Source organism: Chaetodon auriga, chromosome 14, assembly GCF_051107435.1.
Source record: "Chaetodon auriga isolate fChaAug3 chromosome 14, fChaAug3.hap1, whole genome shotgun sequence".
Taxonomy (NCBI): domain Eukaryota; kingdom Metazoa; phylum Chordata; class Actinopteri; order Chaetodontiformes; family Chaetodontidae; genus Chaetodon; species Chaetodon auriga.
In genome coordinates this window covers 1,762,528-1,785,201 of record NC_135087.1, presented here as the reverse complement: position 1 = coordinate 1,785,201, position 22,674 = coordinate 1,762,528, and the positions used below count along the sequence as shown (strand labels likewise).

The 22,674-nt window shown below is 46.9% G+C and overlaps 1 protein-coding gene across 1 annotated transcript; it reads right to left on the bottom strand.

Annotated features, from left to right (window-relative positions):
- Nucleotides 1-268: 268 nt before the first annotated feature.
- On the bottom strand, nucleotides 269-22,204 carry sgpp1b (sphingosine-1-phosphate phosphatase 1b). The gene is made up of 3 exons (XM_076749355.1): nucleotides 20,967-22,204; nucleotides 11,068-11,157; nucleotides 269-5,266 (listed from the first exon to the last, which is right to left on the bottom strand). The coding sequence occupies exons 1-3, from the start codon at nucleotides 21,855-21,857 to the stop codon at nucleotides 4,715-4,717; spliced, it is 1,533 nt and encodes a 510-aa protein (XP_076605470.1). The 5' UTR covers nucleotides 21,858-22,204; the 3' UTR covers nucleotides 269-4,714.
- Between the last annotated feature and the right edge of the window lie 470 nt (nucleotides 22,205-22,674).

The window sequence follows — 22,674 nt, the reverse complement described above, 5'->3', positions numbered from 1 at the left end:
TGAAACCCAGTCAGCCAAAGATTTATTTGGTTTAGGACAAACACTTTGAACCGAGTGAACACGGACACACACTGAAGGCCGTGAACAACAAGCAGCAGTGCAGGAAACGACAGTTAAAACCTGATCAAACGGGACATTTTTCCCTTTTCCCGTCTGCAGGGAAACACTGCCGCAGCTACAAAGTGCAAAAGGCAACACGACAGAAAAATCACAACTGATCAAATCTTCATCTTCCTCAACGATAAAGGCACTGAAGGGAAGCGCGGAGCAGAACCAGCGACCTGAGCTGCAGATACACCAAGAAACCTTTTACAGGAAAGAGATGCACAACTTCAAAAAGGAAGAAGACGCATCAGAGGAAACGAGCAGGTGTTCATGTCGGCCCTCGGCCTCCAGGGGCCCCGAGGAGCTCAGGAGACGTTTGTGCTTAAAAGGTTTGGGTTTATTCTGACAAATTAAGGATAAAAACACCAAATTTAAAAAAATGGGACTATAACAGATAATATTTGGGATTAAACTAAATTTGGAGATGAAAATAATGTGGGACTTTTCCAGTTCTGAACTAGAATCACTGGATCAGAACAAAGAACTAAATTTCTTATTGTAACAAAACAAAACAAGTTTTACCAAATCACAGAAACAAAATAAAAATCAAATCAAATCAAATCAAATCAAATCAAATCAAATCAAATTGGATTAGGGCCAATAACGTCCTGGTTTTGAACAAATGTGGTGATTTTACCAAAAGTACAAACATTTTGGATTTTGGATGAGATACAATTTAGAACTGTTTAAAAAATGTGAAGATTCTTCTTGACAACAACATTTTAGAACAAATAACAAAATGTATTTAAAATTATTACAAGTTAAATTTACCAAAAACGTTGTGCCTCCACATAATCTGAGATTTTGGGAGCAAAAACAAATGAAATGTGGGAATTTGGGGCCACTGTGAGAATCAGTATTAGTCACAATGTTTCTGTCAAAGTTTACAACGTTGCCTTTTTTCTTTCTGAATTATTGAGTCCTTTGTCAGATTAACTTAATCTGGTTTGTTGGATTAAATTCTATTTTGAGCAAATTTCCACAAAGTGAACTGGACAAACACATCAGATCCGTCTGAGATCCTGTGAAACACCCTGAACGACTCTGCTTCAGACACCACAGAGGAAGTCCAACACAAACACACACACACGCGCACGCACGCACGCACGCACGCACGCACAGGTTAACAGGCTGGTGAGCTTGAACATACGGGTGGTGGTGGGTGGAGGTCTTGTGCAGCCTCACAGTTTTTATCATCAGCGTCAGGAAGTTCGCTTTAATCTCGTCTCTCATCTCATTTCCACAGATCGACTTCCTGTTTGACTGGTACAGGGAGGAAAACACATTGAGACAAAAAAACAAACAAACAAAAACAAGACAACAAACAGAAAGATGCTCGTGCACGAGGCGAGGCCACAGGAAGTGAAAGGAGCCGGGCAGCAGACACTGAAACGGACCAATCACAGCCCGACAAACGCTCAGGTGAAGCTGCTCCATCTGGTTTCCTTCTGATAAATGTGAGCAGGTTTCAGTTTACAGGTAACTGCTGTTTATGAATGGTCAGGTGAGCGAGGAGGAAGTATCTGGATCTTTAACTTAAAAAGTAAGAATACTTGTTTGCGTACAAATACTCCATCACAGGTAAAAGTCCTGCATTCATCTGTTACTTGTGAATTTCTATCAGGAAAAGGATCAAAGGTAAAAGTACACACAGGTGGTCAAATGAAATCAAACGTCACCTGCTGAAACAAACTCCATTTCCTCAGGTGAACATTCAGGACCAGCCTCACCTGCTCTGCCCGGCTCAGGGAAGCAGTGCATTCTGGGAACAGTGCATTTATATTAGGACAGTACCGTTTACATCAGCACGAAGCGAGTCAGTCATTCAGAGGTGAAAGGTCACCGGCAGCCCGCCAGCTGCCCTCGAGCAAGGCACTTCACCCACAGCTGCCGCGGTGCACGAACAGCAGGAGGAATGTGTGAGTGAACATCAGGCGTCGGTCCAGACGTTCAGCCATCGTCTCCTCCAGGAGACTTCGTTCGAGTCGGAGTCTGAAGGTGCGACGTCAGAGCTGCTCAGTGAGCTTTGGTCCCACCTGTCCAACACCTGGTGAACCAGCGTCTAATCGCTGAAATTCAAAACATTTTCCTTTTTTTTCTTTGTTCCAAAAACATTTCAGACAAAAAAGAAGAAACTAAAACGTCAACACAAAGCTCACTTACGAGCTTTTTCCAGAGTTTTCACAGAGCCAAACGCCCGCTCGGTCCGCAGCTTTCCATCGTATCGTACTGACTTCCTGTAAAGGCTCTGAGCTGTGGACCCTGTGGTGCCTCTGCTGAGGATGCTCATGTGACGAGCAGCTGATCTCAGATCAACGTCGGCCTCAAACACAATCAGTCAGTCACGCTTTCAGCCGCGTCTCACGCTCGTCTTCACTTTGCAGAGGAAGTGGACGCTGTGTTGACGTTTTCCTGTCAAACTGTTCCACAGTTCTAAGTTTGAGGCTCAATTTTCTTTTTTCAGTGAATAAAATAACAAAACACTGTTCTGACCGTTTACTAAACTGATCACTGATCAGCGACTGCGTCTGTGACACACCACACAATGAGCGCCGTCACATGGTCCCTGAGCCCAAACAGGAAGTCCTGTCTGAGTCCAACTTGTCAGAAAACCACATGCAGAGGATGTGGAAGTGAACCAGTCAGGACCTGGATCAGGAGAAAACTCCTCCCCCCGCCGGTCCAAGCCTCCAGGCAGCCATTCAGCAGTCTGACGGGTTTATTCAGCGGCAGTGTGAGGACGACAGGAGGACAGGAAGCTGGAGTCAAAGTCCACAAGGACGCTGAGGACTCTGTCCGTCTGTCCAGCTCAGACTGACTCGGTTCAATGATCTCACGACAGATTCTGTTTCTAAGACGTGTGAAGTCCAGCCCTGCTGTCCCACCTGCTGGACGCAGACACGCCTCTCCTCGCATGTTTTCAGGTACCTGTGCCTCTCTGAAGGACCACGGCGGCTGACTGTGCTGCAGCGTGAGGCCAGTCATCATTTCCTGCGAGCGTAACGTGGCTATTTCTAATGCACACATCAGTAGATGTCAGGAAGGTCATCGTGGACGCAGCTGAGTCCTCAAACTAAAGCTAACGTCCACGTTAAGATGGCGGCGGCGGCAGCAGTCTTTATCAACGCTGTATGAATCTGCTCTGATTTTTATGACTTGTTTCATCACAATAAAATAACTTTTAGGGGCAAAAAAAAAAAAGATTTCCAGAATAAAGTCTGAACTTAATGAGGAAAAAGTGGTTTTAAGGCGGAACGGTGTGATACGAGGAATGTTCTGAGAGTCTGATTTCATGGTCTGAAAAGCTGCTTTCACCTATTAAAACTTTTTATTTTGACCTTTTCTTCGTAACAACTTTTTTATCTAGATATTTCCACCTCGTCTTTAAATCTGGAGCCTGCTTCACCTCCCGTGACAAAGCTCCATCACTGCGTCTTTCCCTGAGCGTGTCCTCCCCCCGCCATCCTGACCGGCCCCTCGACCGTCGGCGCTCCACGCGTCTTCCCCCCTGAGAGCGCCGTTATCTTCTTCTCCCTCCTCACGCCAGCGACTAAACTGTCCTCTGCACAGGAAGTGGTTGCGTGCCATCGAGAGCATCTCTGACAGGAAGTCAGTTTACAGTGTAAAAAAACGCTGAGCCAAGCGGGAAAATTCCTGTCAGCCTGAAGAACCATTAAAACACGTTTGTGTGCGTTTCCTGAACAAAACGCCGCCTCCGTCCTTCCTCTATAGCTCAGTTTGTGCCGCCGTTGCTCCTCCACAGGAAAGGCAATCAATCAGAGCAGAGCGGACAGGAACAGTAAACAGAGCAGGCAGAGCGAGAGGAGCAAGACCGAGCACCGAGAGTTCACTCCACAGGGGTCAAAGGTCAAAGAGGAAGCGTCCACCGTTAGCATAAACTCTGGAAGAAGAACCAGGAAGTAGAAAATCAGAAGGATCTTATTGCTCTGAGAAGTCAGACGAGAGGAGGATCAAATATTAATATTAAGACGCTTCCTGACAAAGAACCACAAAGTTTAAAGAGCAAAAAATGGATGTGATTGTTGATTGATCACCATTTGCTTCTGCTTCACATCACTGCAGGTGAACAGTTTGGGTTTGGGCTGAATTCACTGAGAGTGGTTGAGCTTCAGCTGTGGTTCTTTGTCTGAACTCTTAATAATAATGACAGCATTAATAAAGACACGCGGGGAGTTTCTCAGCAGCAGTCAGTCTGCGAGAGGCCACTGCTGAAGAGCTTTCTGCTCTGACATGGATGAAGCTGGTGGAGGGGGAGTGGATGTTTGGCTCGTGTGTCCACAGATCAGGAGGAGCCGCTGGGTCTGATTTAAAAGACATTTAACAAACAGAAGTGAGAGATTTCACTCGCCACAGGCAGAACTCATTACAGCGAGGAGGAATCCTCCCTGAAGCCCACCCGAGCCAACGATGGGAGAAACTGAAAAACCGATGACGAGTCAGCATCCAGATCAGAGTTCAGGCTTTAATTCACCTTAATCCAAACCCAATGAACACAGGAAAGAGGTCCTGGATGGGACATGTGATCTGGTACCAGCATCAGGGGAACACTTAGAGGTCACTGTTGGCCAGGCAGTGAACTAACATCCAATCAGGAGAGCTGCAGGTATCTGAAGAGCAGCGGGACCAGGAAGAGCACGTTGAAGCCCACCATCCCGTAAACCACGTAGCGGTAGGGCAGCTCCACCTCCATGTGCTGCCTGGCCTTCCTCACATCGGCGCTGGGCACGCCGAACACCCGGCACACCAGCGGGATGGTGATGGCCTTCATCAGCGCCCGCGTGGCTACCAGCACCACCACGCCCAGGAGGAACCGCAGCGCAGCCACACTCACCAGGCCGGCGCTGAGAGCGGGCACGGCGAAGGGGAGCTGCTCCGGCGTCGGGTCGGGCATCAGACCCAGGAGGTGGTTGACGTGGGAGGCCAGGGCCACGCCGGCACCCGTGCCCAGGATCTGAGCGGTGTCGCCCCGCGAGGTGCTCCAGGTGTCCAGGTTGAAGGAGAAGAGGCCCAGGCCCAGGTGGAAGCAGATGATGATGAGCGGCGCGTAGCGGCAGGTCAGGTTGAAGCCGTCGATCAGGTCCAGCGCCGGCAGGAAGAAGAGCAGGATCAGGACGCTGTACAGGACGCCGGCGATGACATCCTGGAGGAAAAAACACAAACGGAGGAACAGAAGGTTACGTTAGTGTTTTCATCCGACGTCACTGAGACCCAGAGTTCAGCGTCAGGTTCAGGGGCTGAAAACTCAAAAACCAGCGACCTTCTGAGGAGGACAGTGCACTCAAGTCAACTGTCCTCTCACAAAGCCGAGGTCATATCCTGCTTAATCCAGTACGCCTGATCTCAGCGTCTCCCCGAGGACAACTGCGTTCACTCTACCACCGCACCACCCATCCCATAACTTCACAGAGGACAGTGAAGGCAACACAGCATCACTGCTTATACATACCAAAGTGGCACAACACGCTCTTTATCAGATAACTTTTGTTCTGGACGTATTTATTGGTGCATTTTCTGCTGATGGATAAAGGAAGTTGTGGAAAACAGGAAACAGGAAATGAGCGAGCTCAGTGTGGCAGTGACCTCTGGACATGAAGCTGGTGAACCATTCAAACTGATCCACACAACACAACTGTGGCGCTGCACGTCTGTTCAGCATCTTCATGACTTTAAGACATCCTGAAATCGATTCAGTGCTTCAGTGTTGCGTTTACAGACACATGTCCAACAATTATCAACGGTGAAAGTCTATTTTCATCCCTCCTATCAGAACGTTACATCATGTCATCTCATTATTTGTACATTTTATATGTTTACGTACATTTTTTCAAAGTGTGTATGTGTGCTGCAAACACTCTGCAGGGTTTCATTGTGTGTGTGTGTGTGTGTGTGTGTGTGTGTGTGTGTGTGTGTGTGTGCGCACAGTGGGTGGAGAGTATAATTAATGATCAACGGCCCCTCTTCAGGCTGATTTGGGTGCGTGCAGTATTTGCTTTGCTTCAGTCTGACAGTGCTGTAGTCAGTGTCCACGCTCCCTGAAGCAGAGACCGACGAGGGTGTCGGTAAAATCAACCAGTCAAACGCTGGAGCACTCCAGGTGTGGCAGGTTAACCCACTGGGCCGGCCTCACTGGGAGGAAACAGAGGTCCTGTTACAGTCTAAGTGTCTGTTTGGCTGCTTAAACACATGTTGTGGTGCGTATCAGCCCTGATCTCACAGTCACTTGTTCAGCGTGCTGAACTGCAGGTTTGCTGGCAGAGGACTCGTGTCTGACCAACGTACCTGAACACATTTCACTGTTCGCCCATTTGAAGCTGGCTCAGCAGCTGGATAACGGACAGGAAGCCTCTCAGAGGGTCACCTTACTGCTGCAAACCTTTATCAGCCCTCTCTCTCTCTTAATGACACACAGTGAACGATTTCAGCTGTCTGTAATTTTCTCCTCCGCTGACACAACGAGCCGCCCGATGTGACTGGAATTACCGTCTGGCTCTGTTTGCCTCCACCAACCAGGCAGGCTGCACTTACATCCACGTCTGTCCAGACTCAAACATGCACTGAAGACTCTGAATGAATGTATTTAAGGTATTCAGTGTATTTTTGGTGAAAAGGAAGTTCTCTTTTATTATGACTGCAGCTAATTTTGATGTGTCAACTATTTAATCGCTTCCTTGATTCATGGTCGGGCCTGTAAAATCTCAGAAAATGGGAAAAATGTCTTTAGATTGCTTGTTTTGTCAAGAAGATGCATCCGTTTCACTTCAAAATGTGTCGAAGTGCATGAAAATCTTGGCCTTCCCTGAAACCCTCATGAAACCCTCAGGGTTTCATGATTCTGCACACTTCTGGTGTGTTTTGCCATCAGGCACGGTGTGTAGCTAACTAGATAAGAGCTAACACATTTAGCACACACACCTCTGATCCAGTGTCACGCTGATGCAGCGCTCACTAAACAAACAGAAGAGGTTCAAATCTACTTATCATTAAACCAACATAAATTAAGGCTTTAAACAAAGGAAAAACAGAAAAAAGTGACTGAAAGTGCTCAGTGAGGTCAACAGATGTCAACAACATCAACAGAAGCAGAGCAGCTTTTTGTCTCTGAGCTTTTCCTGTAGAACAAAGGAGCAGGAAGTCGTTTGATTGGGCGTGATGATTTCCAGAGCGCATTAAGTGCCCGGCGGGCCTGGCAGGGCACAGCGCTAATGGCTCAGCGTGCGTTGGAGCTCCCCGCCCTGAAACACAACAGTCCCCACATGGCCTGACCGTGAACCTCCAGACCTCAGATCAGATCGGACTGTTCTCGGGTGGAAATGAGCTCTGAGCGCGCTGACCTACAGACCGATGCAGCTCCAGCTCTCAGGTCTCGACCCACATGTCGTGTTTCTGAGATGACTGTGGCTTCGACGTCATAAACTGCTGCTGTAGCTTAGCTTGCTACATTTCTCTGGGGTTAGCTTTGGCGCAGTGAAGATTCATTTAAGGTGGACTAACTGGTACTTAGCTCACGACACTTTCCGTGTAGCTTACCCAACACTGATCATCTGTACGTCCATGGAAACACTGCAAACAGGAACTGCTAACAGCTAATTCGACATACTAACCTGTGACATACAGACAACGGTGATGATGTTCCTGAGCAGCTCATTACTCTGAACATAACAACACACAGTGCGGCATGCCTGGTGAACACATGCAGTGATGCTGCTAAAAGCTTCTGAACAGAGAAACTAAAGGCTCCATCATCCCAGCAGAGACGTTACAGACGTTATTTATCTGCGTGAGACTGAGTGCGAGGAGAAGTGACCATGAGGAGGAGCAGCGGGAGTTTCCGAGTAACAGACGGGTGATTTTGTCCAGGCTGCCTGACAGTACCACCAGCGGGTGAGGAGGAGGAGGAGGAGGAGGAGGAAGAGGAAGAGGAAGAGGAGAGGGACATGTGGAGTACAAACTGTAACAGGAAGAAATAGTAAAAGTACTCTGTAGGAAGGAAACAGGTCGTTAAACGCTTCCTAGCTGAACACAAACAAACAATGCGCTGGATGGTATTTTTAGCGGTTGGACAGCGCTGCATCCTCTGATGGACGATGTCCACAAAACATCTCTACAGACTGAACTCTGGTCCCAGGAATAAACCCACAGCAACCACGTGTAGCATCTTCTCTACTCGCCTGTCCATTGGAAAATGCGTTAAACTAAAGGTGCAATTCAAAGTTCCTAAATGGAAAAGTCAGTCTGCCACTAAGGACAGCTGGGACACAGTTGTTTCATGTCTTCTGTGGCTCTGGAGAGACTGGAGGCCTGGGGCTCCATATATGTGGCCCCCCATCGTAGCACGTTCACTGCTGCCTGACATCTTTACTCGATGCATTTGCAGTGTATAAAACACGCAGCGGTATCAAGAAAAAAGCACCACCAACCTAACTATTAATTTAAAAAGGCGGTGTGTGCGCTAACAGTTAAGTTAGTCCCATCGAGGTGAGTAATGCTAACGCTAGCAGCTAACACCGCCCTGGTTAACCAAAGCCATTAGCTGTAACATGCACACATAGGGACCAAGACGGCAGCATTTCAGTGACGTGCAAACACCTGCTGTGTAAAGGTTTACTCTCAGGAATGTTATTTATTGAACTGAGCAGAATCTAACTGCTGTCTCACTGTCAAAACCATAATTACAGTAATGAAGTCCCTCTCAGGCGTTATTATCACTCATTAAATGAAGTGGGGATTTCGGATGTCTGACAGTTGTGGTATTGTTGCTGCCGGGATTCACTTGATGCCAGGATAAATCAGGCGTGTCTCAGGCTGTTGCTCAGTTCAGCAGCATGACTCAGGCCTGCTTCCTGTCATTTACTCCCTGTGAATTGTAATCTAATTAGCTACTGAATGAACGCATCATCTTAAACATTTTTCTAGGTCAGGCCTTGTTCATGTGAGGAGAAAACATGGTCACAGATGGAGCAGAGAGTCCTGGTGAGACATGAAGCGGTGGGAGCCGGCAGATGTGGTTCCTGAGGTGGAGGTCTTAGCCGCGACACCGCCTGCAGGCAGCCACAGAAAGCCCTTCAAGAAAGCATCTGATGTGGAAATACCTTCTAAAGTTTGTCTGGGAGGACGGCCAGCGGACTGTAATGTCTGCCTGTCCCGCAACAGACAGCCCAGTCCCAACAGCGCACCATGACATCATTAACCAGTGAGTGAAATTACCCCAAACGAGGGTTAACGTGACCGGCGTGTGGACAGAAGGCCAACACACGACTGCAGCAACTCTGTGAATCATTCGCCAGAAGATTTAGGTCCCAAAGATAATTTAGAAGAGAAAATAATCTGCCTGAAGTCAGGGTCTTTAACTCAGGACCAGGACCCCCACCTGGGGGTCTGAGCAGGATCGGCTGTCAGGATCAGGGGTTTGATTCCCATGGAGACACAAATGCGACCTCTCCTAAAAACCACGAAGCTGAACAGAGTTTCTCCAGCAGACAGACGGATGCTCGATGACTGCACTGCAGCTCAACGCAGGCCTAACTCAGAGGTTTAGGCTCTTTAACATCCACTGAAGTGAGCGCACTCTGCTGTTATTAGTTACCTCGTCAGAGCCTGAGTGGGCTGTACCTCAGACTTACTGTAATGCTGCAAACACGCCCACCCGGTGGTGTTAGATTCAGCTTTTCATGACTGTACCTGCATGCGCCGCAGTGATCTCATCTGGCCAAAGCCCTGCTGTCGGCAAAACAATCTGCTGACGTGAGAGCTGAAGACAAAAAGGTGCAGGAGCAAGTTTTTGCAGGCAGGAGTAGGCCTCAATGGTTCTGCAGTAAGACCGGTGAGATGCTGCTGATTACTGTATTAACCACCTCTGCTCCGAGCAGAGTCGAGTCCGAGCATGTTGAAGACATTCCAGATTAGCTGTGCGGTACAGGTAACGCAGGTAGAAGCTGGAGGGGCTCGAGAGAGAGAGGACAGAATGAAAAAGCACTCCAGATAACAGAACTCTGAGGGGATTCAATTCAATATCAGGGAACAGCTGACAGCGCACAGAAACACAGCGGCGCGCAGAGGTTCATCATCTGAGACACGTTCCTCCAATCATAACGACCCCTGCTGGGTGTAAACCAGCGTCGGTGAGCTCGGGTTGTTTTCTCTGCATTTCTGAAGCAGGAAAACCATTGTTTGGAGGCTCGAGTTCAGATTCCTCCTGCGGCTTAAAATCAATGGGTGTGAAGGTTTCCTGTTTCTCACACGAATACGTCCACCAACAGTTTAAGACGTTTTAGAGCGCACCTCGACTCACTGGGACGTTTGAGCTTCACTGTGCAGAATAAAGCATGTGCAGAGTTTTCACAGTTTGGTCTGAGCTCATCGTGGATGTAAAAAAGTGATAATGTGACGTCACAACTGCTCTGAAGCCAACATGCAAATCAGACACCTGAAACCTGCAGAGACACAGAAACAGGACACATCCTGTCTGCAGTTTCATTTTTGAATTGAACAGTGTTTAGATACTCTGAAGGAGATCTTTACATATTTTTAGGCGACAATCAGACACTGTTTGAGCCACTCTGATTTAAGTTACTGCATCTAAAAGAAATCAGCTGAAAAAAGCACAAAACAAGTAGTTTCTCCTCTTGTGTTACTGTCAAACTAAGCAGAACGTTACCAATTTCTGTTTCTGGACATTTTGACTTGAGTTTTAAATATGTGTTATTGCTCTTTGTGTTGTACTTCAGCAGCTGCTCAGGTGATTGTGCCTCTGACACCTGAACCTGACGCCGGTCCTGCAGCTGAGGTGACTGCTGCTCAGATCCTGTTTCCCTCGTGTCAGATATCAAGTTCAAATGGACTGAATGAGACCAAAGTGGCACTGCAGGTGGCAAGGCTGGCACCATCTGTGTGTGTGTGTGTGTGTGTGTGTGTGTGTGTGTGTGTTTGTGTTTGTGTTCTTACCAAGACTGAGTGCATTCCCATGTAGATCCGGCTAACACAGACTACCAGACACCAGCTGAGAGCCAAGCTGAAGCCCAGGGAGAACGGGTACTGTGGAGGTGAAAACAGACAACTTTCAACACAACTTCATCAAAACGTGGACACTTCACAGCTTCACACACACGTTCACCCCGTCAGCACAGAGGACGTGGACAGTCAGCAGAGGCTGAAGGTGGACGCCCAAGATTAGAGTCAGAGTGATGCTGAATAATGGACAGAAAAGAGTTTCTGCAACTTCATGACGTCACAGTGAGATTTAATTTTTTTTACCAGCAAAATAAAATCTGCTCATCTTTGAGTCCAAGTGGACATTTGTGCCAAATTTGAAGTAATTCCCTGAAGGCATTCCTGAGAGCTTACGTTCATGAGAACAGGACAGAAGGACGGCCGGCCTGAAATCGTAACGCCTCCAGCCACAGAGCGGAGGATAGAAACAGCTCTGCAGATGTTTTACGAGGAAGGAAATGCATTAACACATTGTTAGATCTCACAGACACGCAGTGAGGTTTGGTGAGGAACACTTCATGTACCAGAAGACTCCAGAGAGCACGCGCATGAAAAAATATAGACCCTACATTCATTTAAATGCATATAGTCGACTCTGTTTGTAAGTCTGCAGCTGAACTTTGCCTTTGATCTGTGACTGCTTCATGTTATGCAAACCACGGCTCATGTATATTTGATAAAGAGCCTCGGCCTCAAAGTGAAGACATCAAATCTCTGCATGTTTATTGTTCTTGTGTTCAACGTACAGTTTGTAACAAGCCTAAATAAAAGGCTGCGTGTTGTCCTTCATATGATTATCTGCTAATGTGATCTGGACTCACAGGACTCATAAATATTTCAGCAATTCTGCTGTTTCCTTATCAGATGCACTCGGCCTGTAGCAAAGAGAGGAGGGAGGAAAGAAAGGCTGCGTTCACGTTGCAGCTCCAAGTGTCCAAAGACAGGTTCTGTTCCCTCATGTGACTCAGATTATATGTTTCCTAATCAGCACAAACTGTGAAAAGCTGCACTGTGAGGCAGTTCCTCAGGTCTGATCCGGGTCACGTGAACACAGACGGCTTAAAATCAGATCCAGAGACAGCTTGTCTGCACGTCGGCATAAAGAACAAGGAAATCAAAAGGAACCAAAACCAAACACGATTCACACACCAGTGCAGTTTACAGGCCTTCAGCCACCCAAAGCCTCTGATCAACCCTGAGGCTGCAGCCATCAGAGGTCCATCTGCTCACTGCTCTCATGATTCATCGTTTTATCAGCAAAATGTCTGACGGAGACGTTTGTCAGTTCCAACCATCCAAAGTGAAACCTGCTCAGTTTACCGTCAAACAACACAAAGAAAAGCCGAAAACTTTTGATGCCGTCGACAATTCACTGATGATCAAAACGGTTGATCTCAGTCGGTCTTCTAATCGATGGATCGAGCTCTGGCTGTTCTAATCTCACGTCCTCATCATCTCTCTGAAGCACCTGCAGGATTAAAGAGTCACAAAGCGTGAAGAATTCTACATTATTATCGACAGGTATGCAGGTGTGTCACTGGAGGCGCATCATAGAGGTCAGAGAGAGTGTTTGAGTATTTGGAGTGAAAGGTCATGATGGGAAATCGACGCACTTCACTCAGTCATGGGCCTGTGAAGGTGCAGCCGCTCTGTGCATGTCATGCTTGTCTTTGGCGTGAAGCAGGTCAGACTGTGGCAGATTTCAGGTTTAAGTAAGACTAATGTCACCTCCTCTGGACCGAGCTGACTGGTGTTAAACATGAGATACGATGCGTCTCTAAAATGCCAGAAAATGACGTCAAGTACCTCGAACCAAAACCCAAAAATATTCACTTTATGATCACTGTCTAATAATCCCAATTTTCTGTCTTTTGACTGATTGATTGTTGGAGCTCTAAAAACGGTGGCTGTGAGCAGCAGGTGAGGACTGAAAAAAAGAGAAAAAAGAAAATGAGTGACAGCTGAGGCGGGAGAAAGAGGTGGCAGAGGAAAGCTGCTGAGGTCTGCACACTTGCTCAAAGCCTTTTGTTCCCTTCGTTGTGGCTCAGATTTCCTCTGGCAGACCAGAATCACAGGGCAGATCCCACACCATCACCTCCACCCCCACGCCTCCGGCCTTCAGGGAGGAGTGACGCAGCAGAGATGAGATGCTGCTTCATCACTTCATCACATCTGTTCAGGAGGTGGCTCATGTCACCATCTTACAAACACGTTTAAGGTGCAACTAGAGGCGAAATGCAATCAACAATGCAGGATGAGCTGTCTGATAAATATTCAGAAGCGTTTGTTAAAAAAGTAACATTCATAATCACTGTGTTAAACAGATCTTTAGATGAGCAGAATATACTCCTCTGATAACTGAAAATGTCTGGTTTTATCACAGGCTCATAGGACACGATAAGAGCTTTTCGAGGAGCTGACGTAGCACTGAGGCTTCAGCAGGCGTCACTGAAGACACACCTGAACCCTGCTGTCCTTGGAGTCAGTCTATCAACCTGTACTGTGTACTGCCACATGTTTGCTCAGGCGATAAGGGTAAAAAGCTGCTTGACCTCCAGCCTCTTTGTATTTCACAAACATATTTAAGGAACGCAGAGATAACCTTCAGCCCAAAGAACGGCTGCTTATCTGCCAAACTAACCACAGCTGAAATGTATCTGCATTGATTCAAAGGCTGATTTCAGAGCTTGTGCTTCATGGAAAAGTAAATAAACATCCGTGTGCGTCATTCACATATTTTACAGGCCGATCGTTTATCCAAAACTGGGTGCATTCATCTTTTATCCCACTGTTCAAGTTTTTCCATGCAAGACCCTAATTTTACCATTATTTCATAGAGCTGCGTCCATGCATACAAAGCTGTGTTCTCTAATGGAAATGAAGTTCATAACTGACTGACAGGGGAACGGTATAGAGAATATGTACAGTACTTTGAGCTTCTGGCAAATTTAAGATATTCATGGTGCCCAGAAGATTATGTCATGAATTCAGTGATCCTCTGAATTTTCCTTGGCATCACCGTGAGGTTGATGCTTGTGGTTAGCGGTGAAACGTCTCGACATCTGGATGGATTACACATGTTCACATTCCTCTCGTGAACTGTCATCTTCGTGGTGATTCCCAAAATTAATCACTTTTAATGTGACTCTGACACATGTTGAGGGAACGTCCGTTACAGCACAGAGAGAAGACACCAAGAGGCACGACGAGCGGAGATGAAGACTAAAATTAATATTTTGAAAAAGCCAAATCAGTGCTAATTAGAAATGTTAGCATGCTAACACGCTTAGCTAAGACGACGAACATGGAAAATTTTATACCTGCTACACATCAGCATGTCGACACTGAGCTGAACTGTGTTAGCATGCTCAAACATGCTCACACTGAGTGCTGTTAGCATTTAGCTCAGAGCAGCTAGCGTGGCTGTAGACTCTTAGTCTTATTTTTTTCCATTTTAAATCAGCTCTCTGAGCTAACTCTGAGCAGCAGCTGGCACATCAGAGCTACAACTGTTACTTCTCACATTCTTCACAGTAACTAAGCATTTACATTTTAGAAACTTCTTCCTCAAGGACAAAACAGCTGATCACAAGCTGCTGCATCAACTATGTGACAGTCTGGTTGGAGCAGACATGACGGTCAGAAAACTCCTCTGAGACTCTCCCACAGGTGTTTCCCAAACCACCAGGCTGCACTTCAGTGTCAATTATAGACTGAGTACTCTTTAAAATGAGGTCAGTGCAGATGGAGGTCTGGTTGGGAAACAGTCGTCTTTATGTGTGGATTAGCTTTGAAGGTAGGTCAGGCGCGGCCGCTACACTCAGAGAAACGCTGCGTTTGGGAAAAACTAGCATCAAGTCTGAGGGACAGAAGGGGGACTGAGGAAAGCGTCTGTGGAGATGCTGTCCAAACAGTGTCCTCCGTCCACGTGCAAGCAGAGCATGGTCACCGTGTACCACAGCCGTGTTTGCCTGCTCGCTCTGGCCCGGCGCCCGTGACCGCGGCGGTGCTGCGGCGGCCGCCTCATGCAAGGCTTTATGGGCTTGGTGTTTTCTTTCTGTGGCTTGTGGTTGGCTGTACACTGCTTATTGCCTGTTAGCCTCAGTGCAGGGTTTGCTCTGAGCTCCCTCACATGACATATTCTGTACATACAAACATGCACACACACCCAAACCACAGCGCTCGCAGGGTGAGCTGGGTCTTATGTTACCCACAGTCTTTACTTAATTACTTGACACTGCTATTACGATATGTTTAATTTGGAAACTACAAACTGCACATTCACACATCTGCAGCTCCAGATGCCAACAAAAGGAAAACGCTTGAAAACTGTGAACTTCAACACCCAGAAGTCCTGCACACTTCATGCTTCTGTGCATTTTGTGAATCTCTTTCAAGCAAAAGTCCAGAAGTATAGTGGCATAAAGTGCCCTCCATCGGATCCACAGCGGCCGGCGTTCATGGCGGCGTCACGTCATCAGTGATGGAAAGGGAAGCAGAACAAGCAGCTATTCTTTCACTTAACCCTGAACAACACATTTAACAAAGACTGTCTGACAAATGAGTGACTTTAAGCAGACTCATCACTGTCACTAACTTGAACTGTACAACCTGTTTTTACTATGATTTTATGCCACAACTCAAACATTATGTCTTTCTGTTTTAGGCAGCAGTCTTCAGAATTGAATGTGGGCTCATAAATGTGAATTCATTTAATATGTTCATGGTTTGCAGCCGCTCTTTGTCACAAAATCCACTGCAGCTCTTTTCTTGTGGAGCTCTGAATGAAAACAGCGTAAACATCTGCTGCTCTGTTGAAACCATTCGTGCTCGCAGGAAAAGCTGAGCTGGTCGCTCCTAATGGTCCCGCTCATGGGAGGAAGTCTCACACAAAGCCCGTCCACCATCATGAGTTCTGCTCTGGCTCTCAGGACAATTCACATCACACAATCTGATGCAGCCACGGTCTGATTTTCCAGTCGAGCAGCTCTTTACATCTTTCACTCCACCCTCCGTCACTCTTTTCCTTTGCTTCGCCCTCTCATCCTCTCCTCTTATCTCCCCCTCCAGCCCCCTTTATTCTATTTTCTCCTCTTTTATCCTCCCTCCCATCACTTTTCTGCATTAATCCTCTCTCCAACGTCGCTCTCCGTCTCTTGCCTTCTAGTCTCCTCTAATCTCCTCTCATCTATCTAATGTCTTCTCTGCTTCCTCCCTCTCCTTTGCCTTCTCTCTCCTACTTTTTCTCCTTGAGCTGTTCTCTTCTGTTCTGCTCCTCGTCCCCTCCCTCATTTCACTCCCTGGTGTCTTCCACAGAGGGACATCTGGCTCTAGTTATTGTGTGAGCTGGAGGAGGACCATCTGACTGTGGCCCATCCAAATCCAAACACACAAGTCATCTGAGGCCGCCATTCAGCAGGAAGCCTCGCAGAGCGGCTACGGCAAGCAGCAGGGGATGTGAGGGACACACCCAGCCTTCTGTGTGACGGCCCTGGCATCCTCCTCTGGTCAGAAAACTGAGGAGCTGTCTCTCAGTTCGTACATTTTCACAAATTACTGAGTTAATAAACTGATTGTAAGGTTGCTTCGTTACACGATCCACTGCTCCGGGCTCCACTATTGTGTAATCTAGACCCCAAAAATTAAACTTGACATTGCTTAATAGACGCCCCCAAAACACAACAAAATGTGACATCCAGCTCCCACTGCCATTTGTGATTCAAGTCATAGTCACGTACGTGGCGTAGCCTTTATATCTGCACAGTGAGAGCTATCATCTCACATTCAATAAACCGGTAAAACAACACTTCACTCAAATGTCTTCCGGTCACTTCTTTCTACCAGCAAGTTGGAGTTTACACAAAACATCCAGAAGTACAGAAACCCTCATTTATCATTCAACCTGTGACGAGGAGGGTTTTGATCGTGCAACTGCTATGAGCAGTAAGACCAGCGTGCTGCTTTAAGACAAAGGACAGCTCGAGCGTTGGACACTGTGTCCTCGGGCTCTCCACACAGCTGATAACACCAGAGCACCGCAGAAATAGACTGCAGCTCTGCGAATGAGGAGTCGCAGTCTGCACAACACCAGACCGATAAGCTTTTGTCAAGTCAGCCTCCACTGTTAAACACTGGTGCAGTGAAGACAGACAGCTTCAGTCTTCAGGTGCAGTTTGTCAGTGGAGTCACTGCAGGTATGAGCACCCTGGGTTTAAGACGTGTAAAGTTAAAGTGACACTGTGAACCGAACGCGTCCGCTGACCAAAATAAACGTGAGAGCATCAGGTTCAAACAGTCTTATCTGCTGCTCCACACATGCAGGTCAGCAGTTTGTATTTTAAGTCCTTGAATAGAGATTTGTATGTGAGGAACACGCTGTTTGGTAAATTTAAGAGCTTTTCTGGAGCTTTCTGCCAGTCGTGCATCTTCAAACTCAGGCTGACGAGCAGAGAAAGATCTGTTGAGACAGGAGAAAGCTACAGACGCGAAATCCTTCTTATCACGGAGTCCCACACTGGAAGGTCAGCAGGCCGGCTCTCTTATCTCCCGCTCTGGCAGACAGACAGGGAGGCACCGTGTCATAAATCTATCCCACCTCTGCTTTCATCTGCTGTGATTCAGGCAACACAACACTGGGATCACACGCATGTTTCTCTTCAAAACTGGGCTTTAAGACTGTTGAACATGAAGGAACCCTTAGGAGAAAATGACACGGCATTATGGGAATTATACCAAAACACAGCAGAGCAGCTACAGCAGCAAAGACAGCATCTGATTTAGAAGTGCTAATCAGTGCTGTGTCCCTGAGTAAAACTGGCCTACGACTGCACCAAACTGTTGCAGGGGAGCCTTCAAACAATCAAGAGGAGCTGCTGTACCACTGTCCACTTACTTCTGTCATTTTACCATTATGAATGTGAACAAACAAGGTTGGAACTAGTATCTGATACCCCGCTGGCTCACACTGACGCTGAATTTGCAGCATTAATATAGGAAAAAGTGGTAAATACTGATATTTTTCTGAGGCTGAAACCAGAAAAAAGACTGAAATGAAACGACTTATTGTTTCAGCTCGACAACAAAGAGCCATAAAAGCTTCACTCGGCTGAGGGGCACGGTAAGTATCCACATATTGTTCGAGTTTTCCTCGTCTCCCAGCTCTATGAGAATCAAATGGACTTCCTGGTCACGTCGCTCCCCGTGTGGACGCACAGTAAGATAATGGAAGTGGACTACACGGCCTTTCTGTTGGCTTTCACAGACGGGACACAATGGCGTGTTGTTCCTCCTGAGTGAATACGAGGTGAAGAAAAGAACAACAGAGCACGGCTTGTTAAAACAAAATTCCTGCAGGCGTGTTATTCTAACGCTTTGGGACACTTCACTTAGTTTCTATGAACTTTAACAATGCAGGAAAACAGGAGGTGGAACACAGGCTGACTTCATGAGACATTCAGGGACCAAAGTTTAGCATGTGGTCAAAGTTTGTTACTTGTTGAGCTGTTAACATGCTGATTTGCTGAATGCTACACGCCGAAAGTCACCATGTTAGCATCCAACAGGTGTTAGCATGCATGTTAGCATGATGACAAGTTAGCAGTTAGGTCAAAGTACAGCTGAAACTGAGGATGACAAAATACTTTGAGGATGGATTCATCTGCTGTCTATTTCCACAGCTTTTAGGTTTATAAAATGTCAGGGGATTGTTAAAAAACGCCCAAGTTGACATATTTTAAATGCTTGTTTTGTCTGACCAAAAGTCCAAAACTCATAGATTCTCAGTTAATTATTGTAGAAGACTGAAACAGCAAATATTTACATTAGAGAAGCTGCGGCCACTTAACGCTGCCACATCTGTCAGAAATGTGAGTTTTCTCTTCTGTTGAGTACTGAGCGTCACGGTGTCGCTCAGCTGGAGTCTTCACATGTTGTTGTGTCCACGGTGAGCTTGATTTCACTGTTTCACACTCAGGAAAGAGTCAACACGTGCGCTCATACAGCTGTGTGGGCGTCCAGGCTTCTGTTACTGAATCTACGAGGCCAATCGCACATGAATTGTTCATGAAGACGGAGGGCAAAGTCTCAGTGATCCTGTAACAAGAGTTGGCACATTTGCTTTAGTTGGGGGGGGGGGGGGGGCTGACCACAGGTTTGACCCAAATGTCATAGTGTCCTTGACCAAGGCAGCAGCAGCCAAGTGGTGCCATAATGTGTACTCGCACACTTCTTTCAGATAAAGGACAGAATCAACTTCCTTCTTCCACCAAGTGTGAAAACAAATCCTCTACCTGCAGGCAGATACGACACTCAGGTTTACAGGTGTATACTCACGTGAGCCTGCGAGTACGTACTGATTTAAATTCATTGTTGGGTATCTCAGGGGGCATTACACTGAACGTATGCTGTTTAAACGTGCATTAAGTCAATATACTGCGCAGTCAGAGTGTGGTGGGCGGCAGGGACGAATGGAAATTCAGTCATTCATTCATCTTTGTGTCACCTCGCAGGCTGAAAGCTGTGGAATAACAAGCTGCAGCATTTAAATGATTTACAGGCTGCATTTGTGTATGTGCTTTACTCAAACATTAATATTGATGCCAGCCTCAGAAATCGAACGCCCACCCTGCTGCTCTCTAATTCACCTGCACCTGCTGGCTGGTTAAAGTGGGACAATGCTGATCATCATGGGATAGATGGGAGAGTATCAAGATTCACAGAAGCCTGAAGGCATCGTGAAGGTGCTAACGAGGTGCTTCACATCGGGAGGAAGCACACTTTACCACTGAGCTGCAGGCTGACGCCTTCTTTGTAGATACGCTTCATTTACTGCATCTTCAACGTAAAGGTCAATGCAAAGACCTCAAATACACACTGAGCTTTACAGTGAGGAGCTTATCGTGGTCGTAACCCTTTTAAATGTGGGGTAACATGTATTTTAGAGGTCAGTTATTCCTGGATATAACCATGGAATTCAGTACCTGTTATAGGATCAATAGGGACAATATTCGGTTGGTATCTTCCAGTGAACTGTTTCCTATGAACTGTGACCAAAAACCCGTCAGTCTCTGTTCTAGATCAGTGCAAACTGAACATCTTCAGGTTTTGGACGGCTGGTCAGACAAAACAAGACATCTGAAGACGTCATCGTATCTTCTGGTTTCTAATTAACTGAAAAAATGACTGACAGAATAAATGATAACTAGCATAAGTGAGTGTCAGCCTGTAAAGCGTCTTTCAGTCAGTGCACAGGAGGTGAACTGAACATCCAAAAATGTGAAATTTATCTGCAGAAAAATACAAAATGCAACGCGTATGGAGAATAAAGTTTCCTCTGACAAATGAAAAAGAATGAATTCATGTTAACTTTGGTTTGAATGGAGTCTCTAATAAAGGAAATTATGCTCTTCTTTCCAGGAAATTATTAGAAAATTATGAAAAGTGAAAACAAAGTGCTACCAAATATTGTGATGCACCATTTTGTGGGATAGTTTAACGATAAATGCAGAAAGTGTTTTGTTAGATTTCTCTCAGAATGATCCCTAAATGAAGTCTAATTTGAGGCAAATCAAAAGTAAGGAGCCATGTGATTCCTAAATATTCTACAAACGTCTTAGGTCGTCATGTGTGTCTCATGCAGCACAGTCCTTGTACAAGGAGGTCAAAGGTCAGCGGTGTGTGAGTGCAGCTCTCAGGGATGCAGATTTGTGGTTTCAGCTCATATCACAAAAGGAACTTTCTCAGTTTCCTTCTTGGAAATCAGGAGGAAGTAGCTCCTGCCAACTTCTGCTTCTCCTCTGCTGCTGAAACTCAGCTTTTTGAACACTCTGACAGAGAGGAAGATGGATTCACTGTACCTCCCACCGGCCGTAGGTCATGAAGAATAGGGAGAAGGGGATGGCCGTGCCGGACATGGCGTGTGTGGACGGCATGCTGTACTCCGAGTTGTAGAACATCTCCACCTTGACCACAGGTGGCGAGGCGGGCCGCGACCAGCCGATCACATCCTTGGTGCACTGGCCGAGGTACATGACCCAGACCCACACCATGATCAGCCTCCTGCTCACAAAGGCGTCCATGTTCCACATGATGAAGGGGAAGAAGGTGATGTAGAAAAGCTCGTTGCCCAGTTCGGTTCCGAAAGTGAAAAGGTAAAACAAGAACCGGTTCTCGATCAGGAACTCCTGCCCGGCTTCGCCCGTGAGAGAGTTTTTGCGAAGGGGTTTCAGAGTGCTGCTCCCCGGCGGACCCGGGACTTCACTGACCTTCTCCGTTTCCCTCTCCTCTGACTCGGTTGCCCCTTGCTCGCCCTGACCCGCGGAGGTGGACCCCGCGAGCCTTCGACCGTTGCTGCCCGCACCAACCTTTTCTCCGCCGGCGGTCGCTGCGGACACCACCGTCCCGTTCTGGGGAGGATTTTCACTTTCCTCTCCGTGTTTTTTCACAACGTTAGACTCGGTGGTCCTCTTCCGAACACCCACTGCTGCCGGTTGTACTCTATCGCCTTCCCCAGCTCCGATAACGTCAAAGTTTTCACTCTCATTTTTCCCGGTGATGTGCTGGTGACAAGCCCCGTTGTTGTGCGAGTGAGTCCGGTCCGCTTCCTTGCTGCTGCCGGTGGCGGTACAACCAGCGGAGACGGTTCTCGGAAACGTCCCGCGTACCCCGCAAATGTGCTGAAAGCGGGCGACAAGGAGGGGGTCTTGCAGATAGTGGAACAGTTCTACAAAACGGCTACTTTTCTCCATGTTTAATCCGTTTTTTCACGCTCACACGACTGAAAGAAGGAGCTCGGACTCCGCTACTTTCCCCGAACGGCGGATGATGAACGCTAGCTCTCCGGCTAACGTTAGCTAGCTGACCCGTACATCATGGCAGTGAACCCCGACCCGTTTAAGACTGTAACAAGTTATGACGGCGGGTAGTTTTAGTTGAAAAGAGATGAAATGTCGTTTGCAAAAAGACGATAACGGACAAACCGAGCGGGTCGGTTCTTGTTCGACACGGGTTCGACAGCGTCCGGACGCGTTCAGGGTCCCGTTACCTGACAACTGACAGATCTCCGGAGCAGTCCGGGGAGCGCGCGCCTTTCCTGATGCATTATGGTGCTGTCGGAAATCTCGAAACTCTTCGTCCGGCGACAAACTCTCAAACCACAGATTCTGGATACCAGCCGTGTTTTGTTTTTGTGTCAGCGAATTTAGAATTTTTTAGCAACCTTGGTGGAGTTTACATCTGATAATTAATAACATACACACAGCGGTTATTTTACAAGCTTTCCTGTTCAGACTAGATATAATCTGACAACTTTTAGACCAACAAAGAATGAATGAATAAAAGCCAAGAGCAATCTCAATATTTTGACACTAAATTGTTTAACAAATTATATCAAACTCCTCCATCCATTGTTTTAAATAAGAAATAACTATCACCGGATTTAAATTAGGACAATATGTTACCAGTAAATAAGTTTTTATACCAAGTTTCTATGTTTTGGCACTTTTTGAGCCTGCTCAATAGTCAGGACACAACAATACCCAGCCCTGTAAAATCTGTATCAGATTG

Bases quoted from the DNA above. Each gene is read 5' to 3' on its own strand.
- sgpp1b (XM_076749355.1), bottom strand. From the start codon at position 21,857: ATGGAGAAAAGTAGCCGTTTTGTAGAACTGTTCCACTATCTGCAAGAC. The intron at 11,158-20,966 runs GTACAGTGAATC...TCACCTCCACAG, and splicing joins TGACCTACGGCCGGTGGGAG to TACCCGTTCTCCCTGGGCTT. The intron at 5,267-11,067 runs GTAAGAACACAA...TTTTTCCTCCAG, and splicing joins TGGGAATGCACTCAGTCTTG to GATGTCATCGCCGGCGTCCT.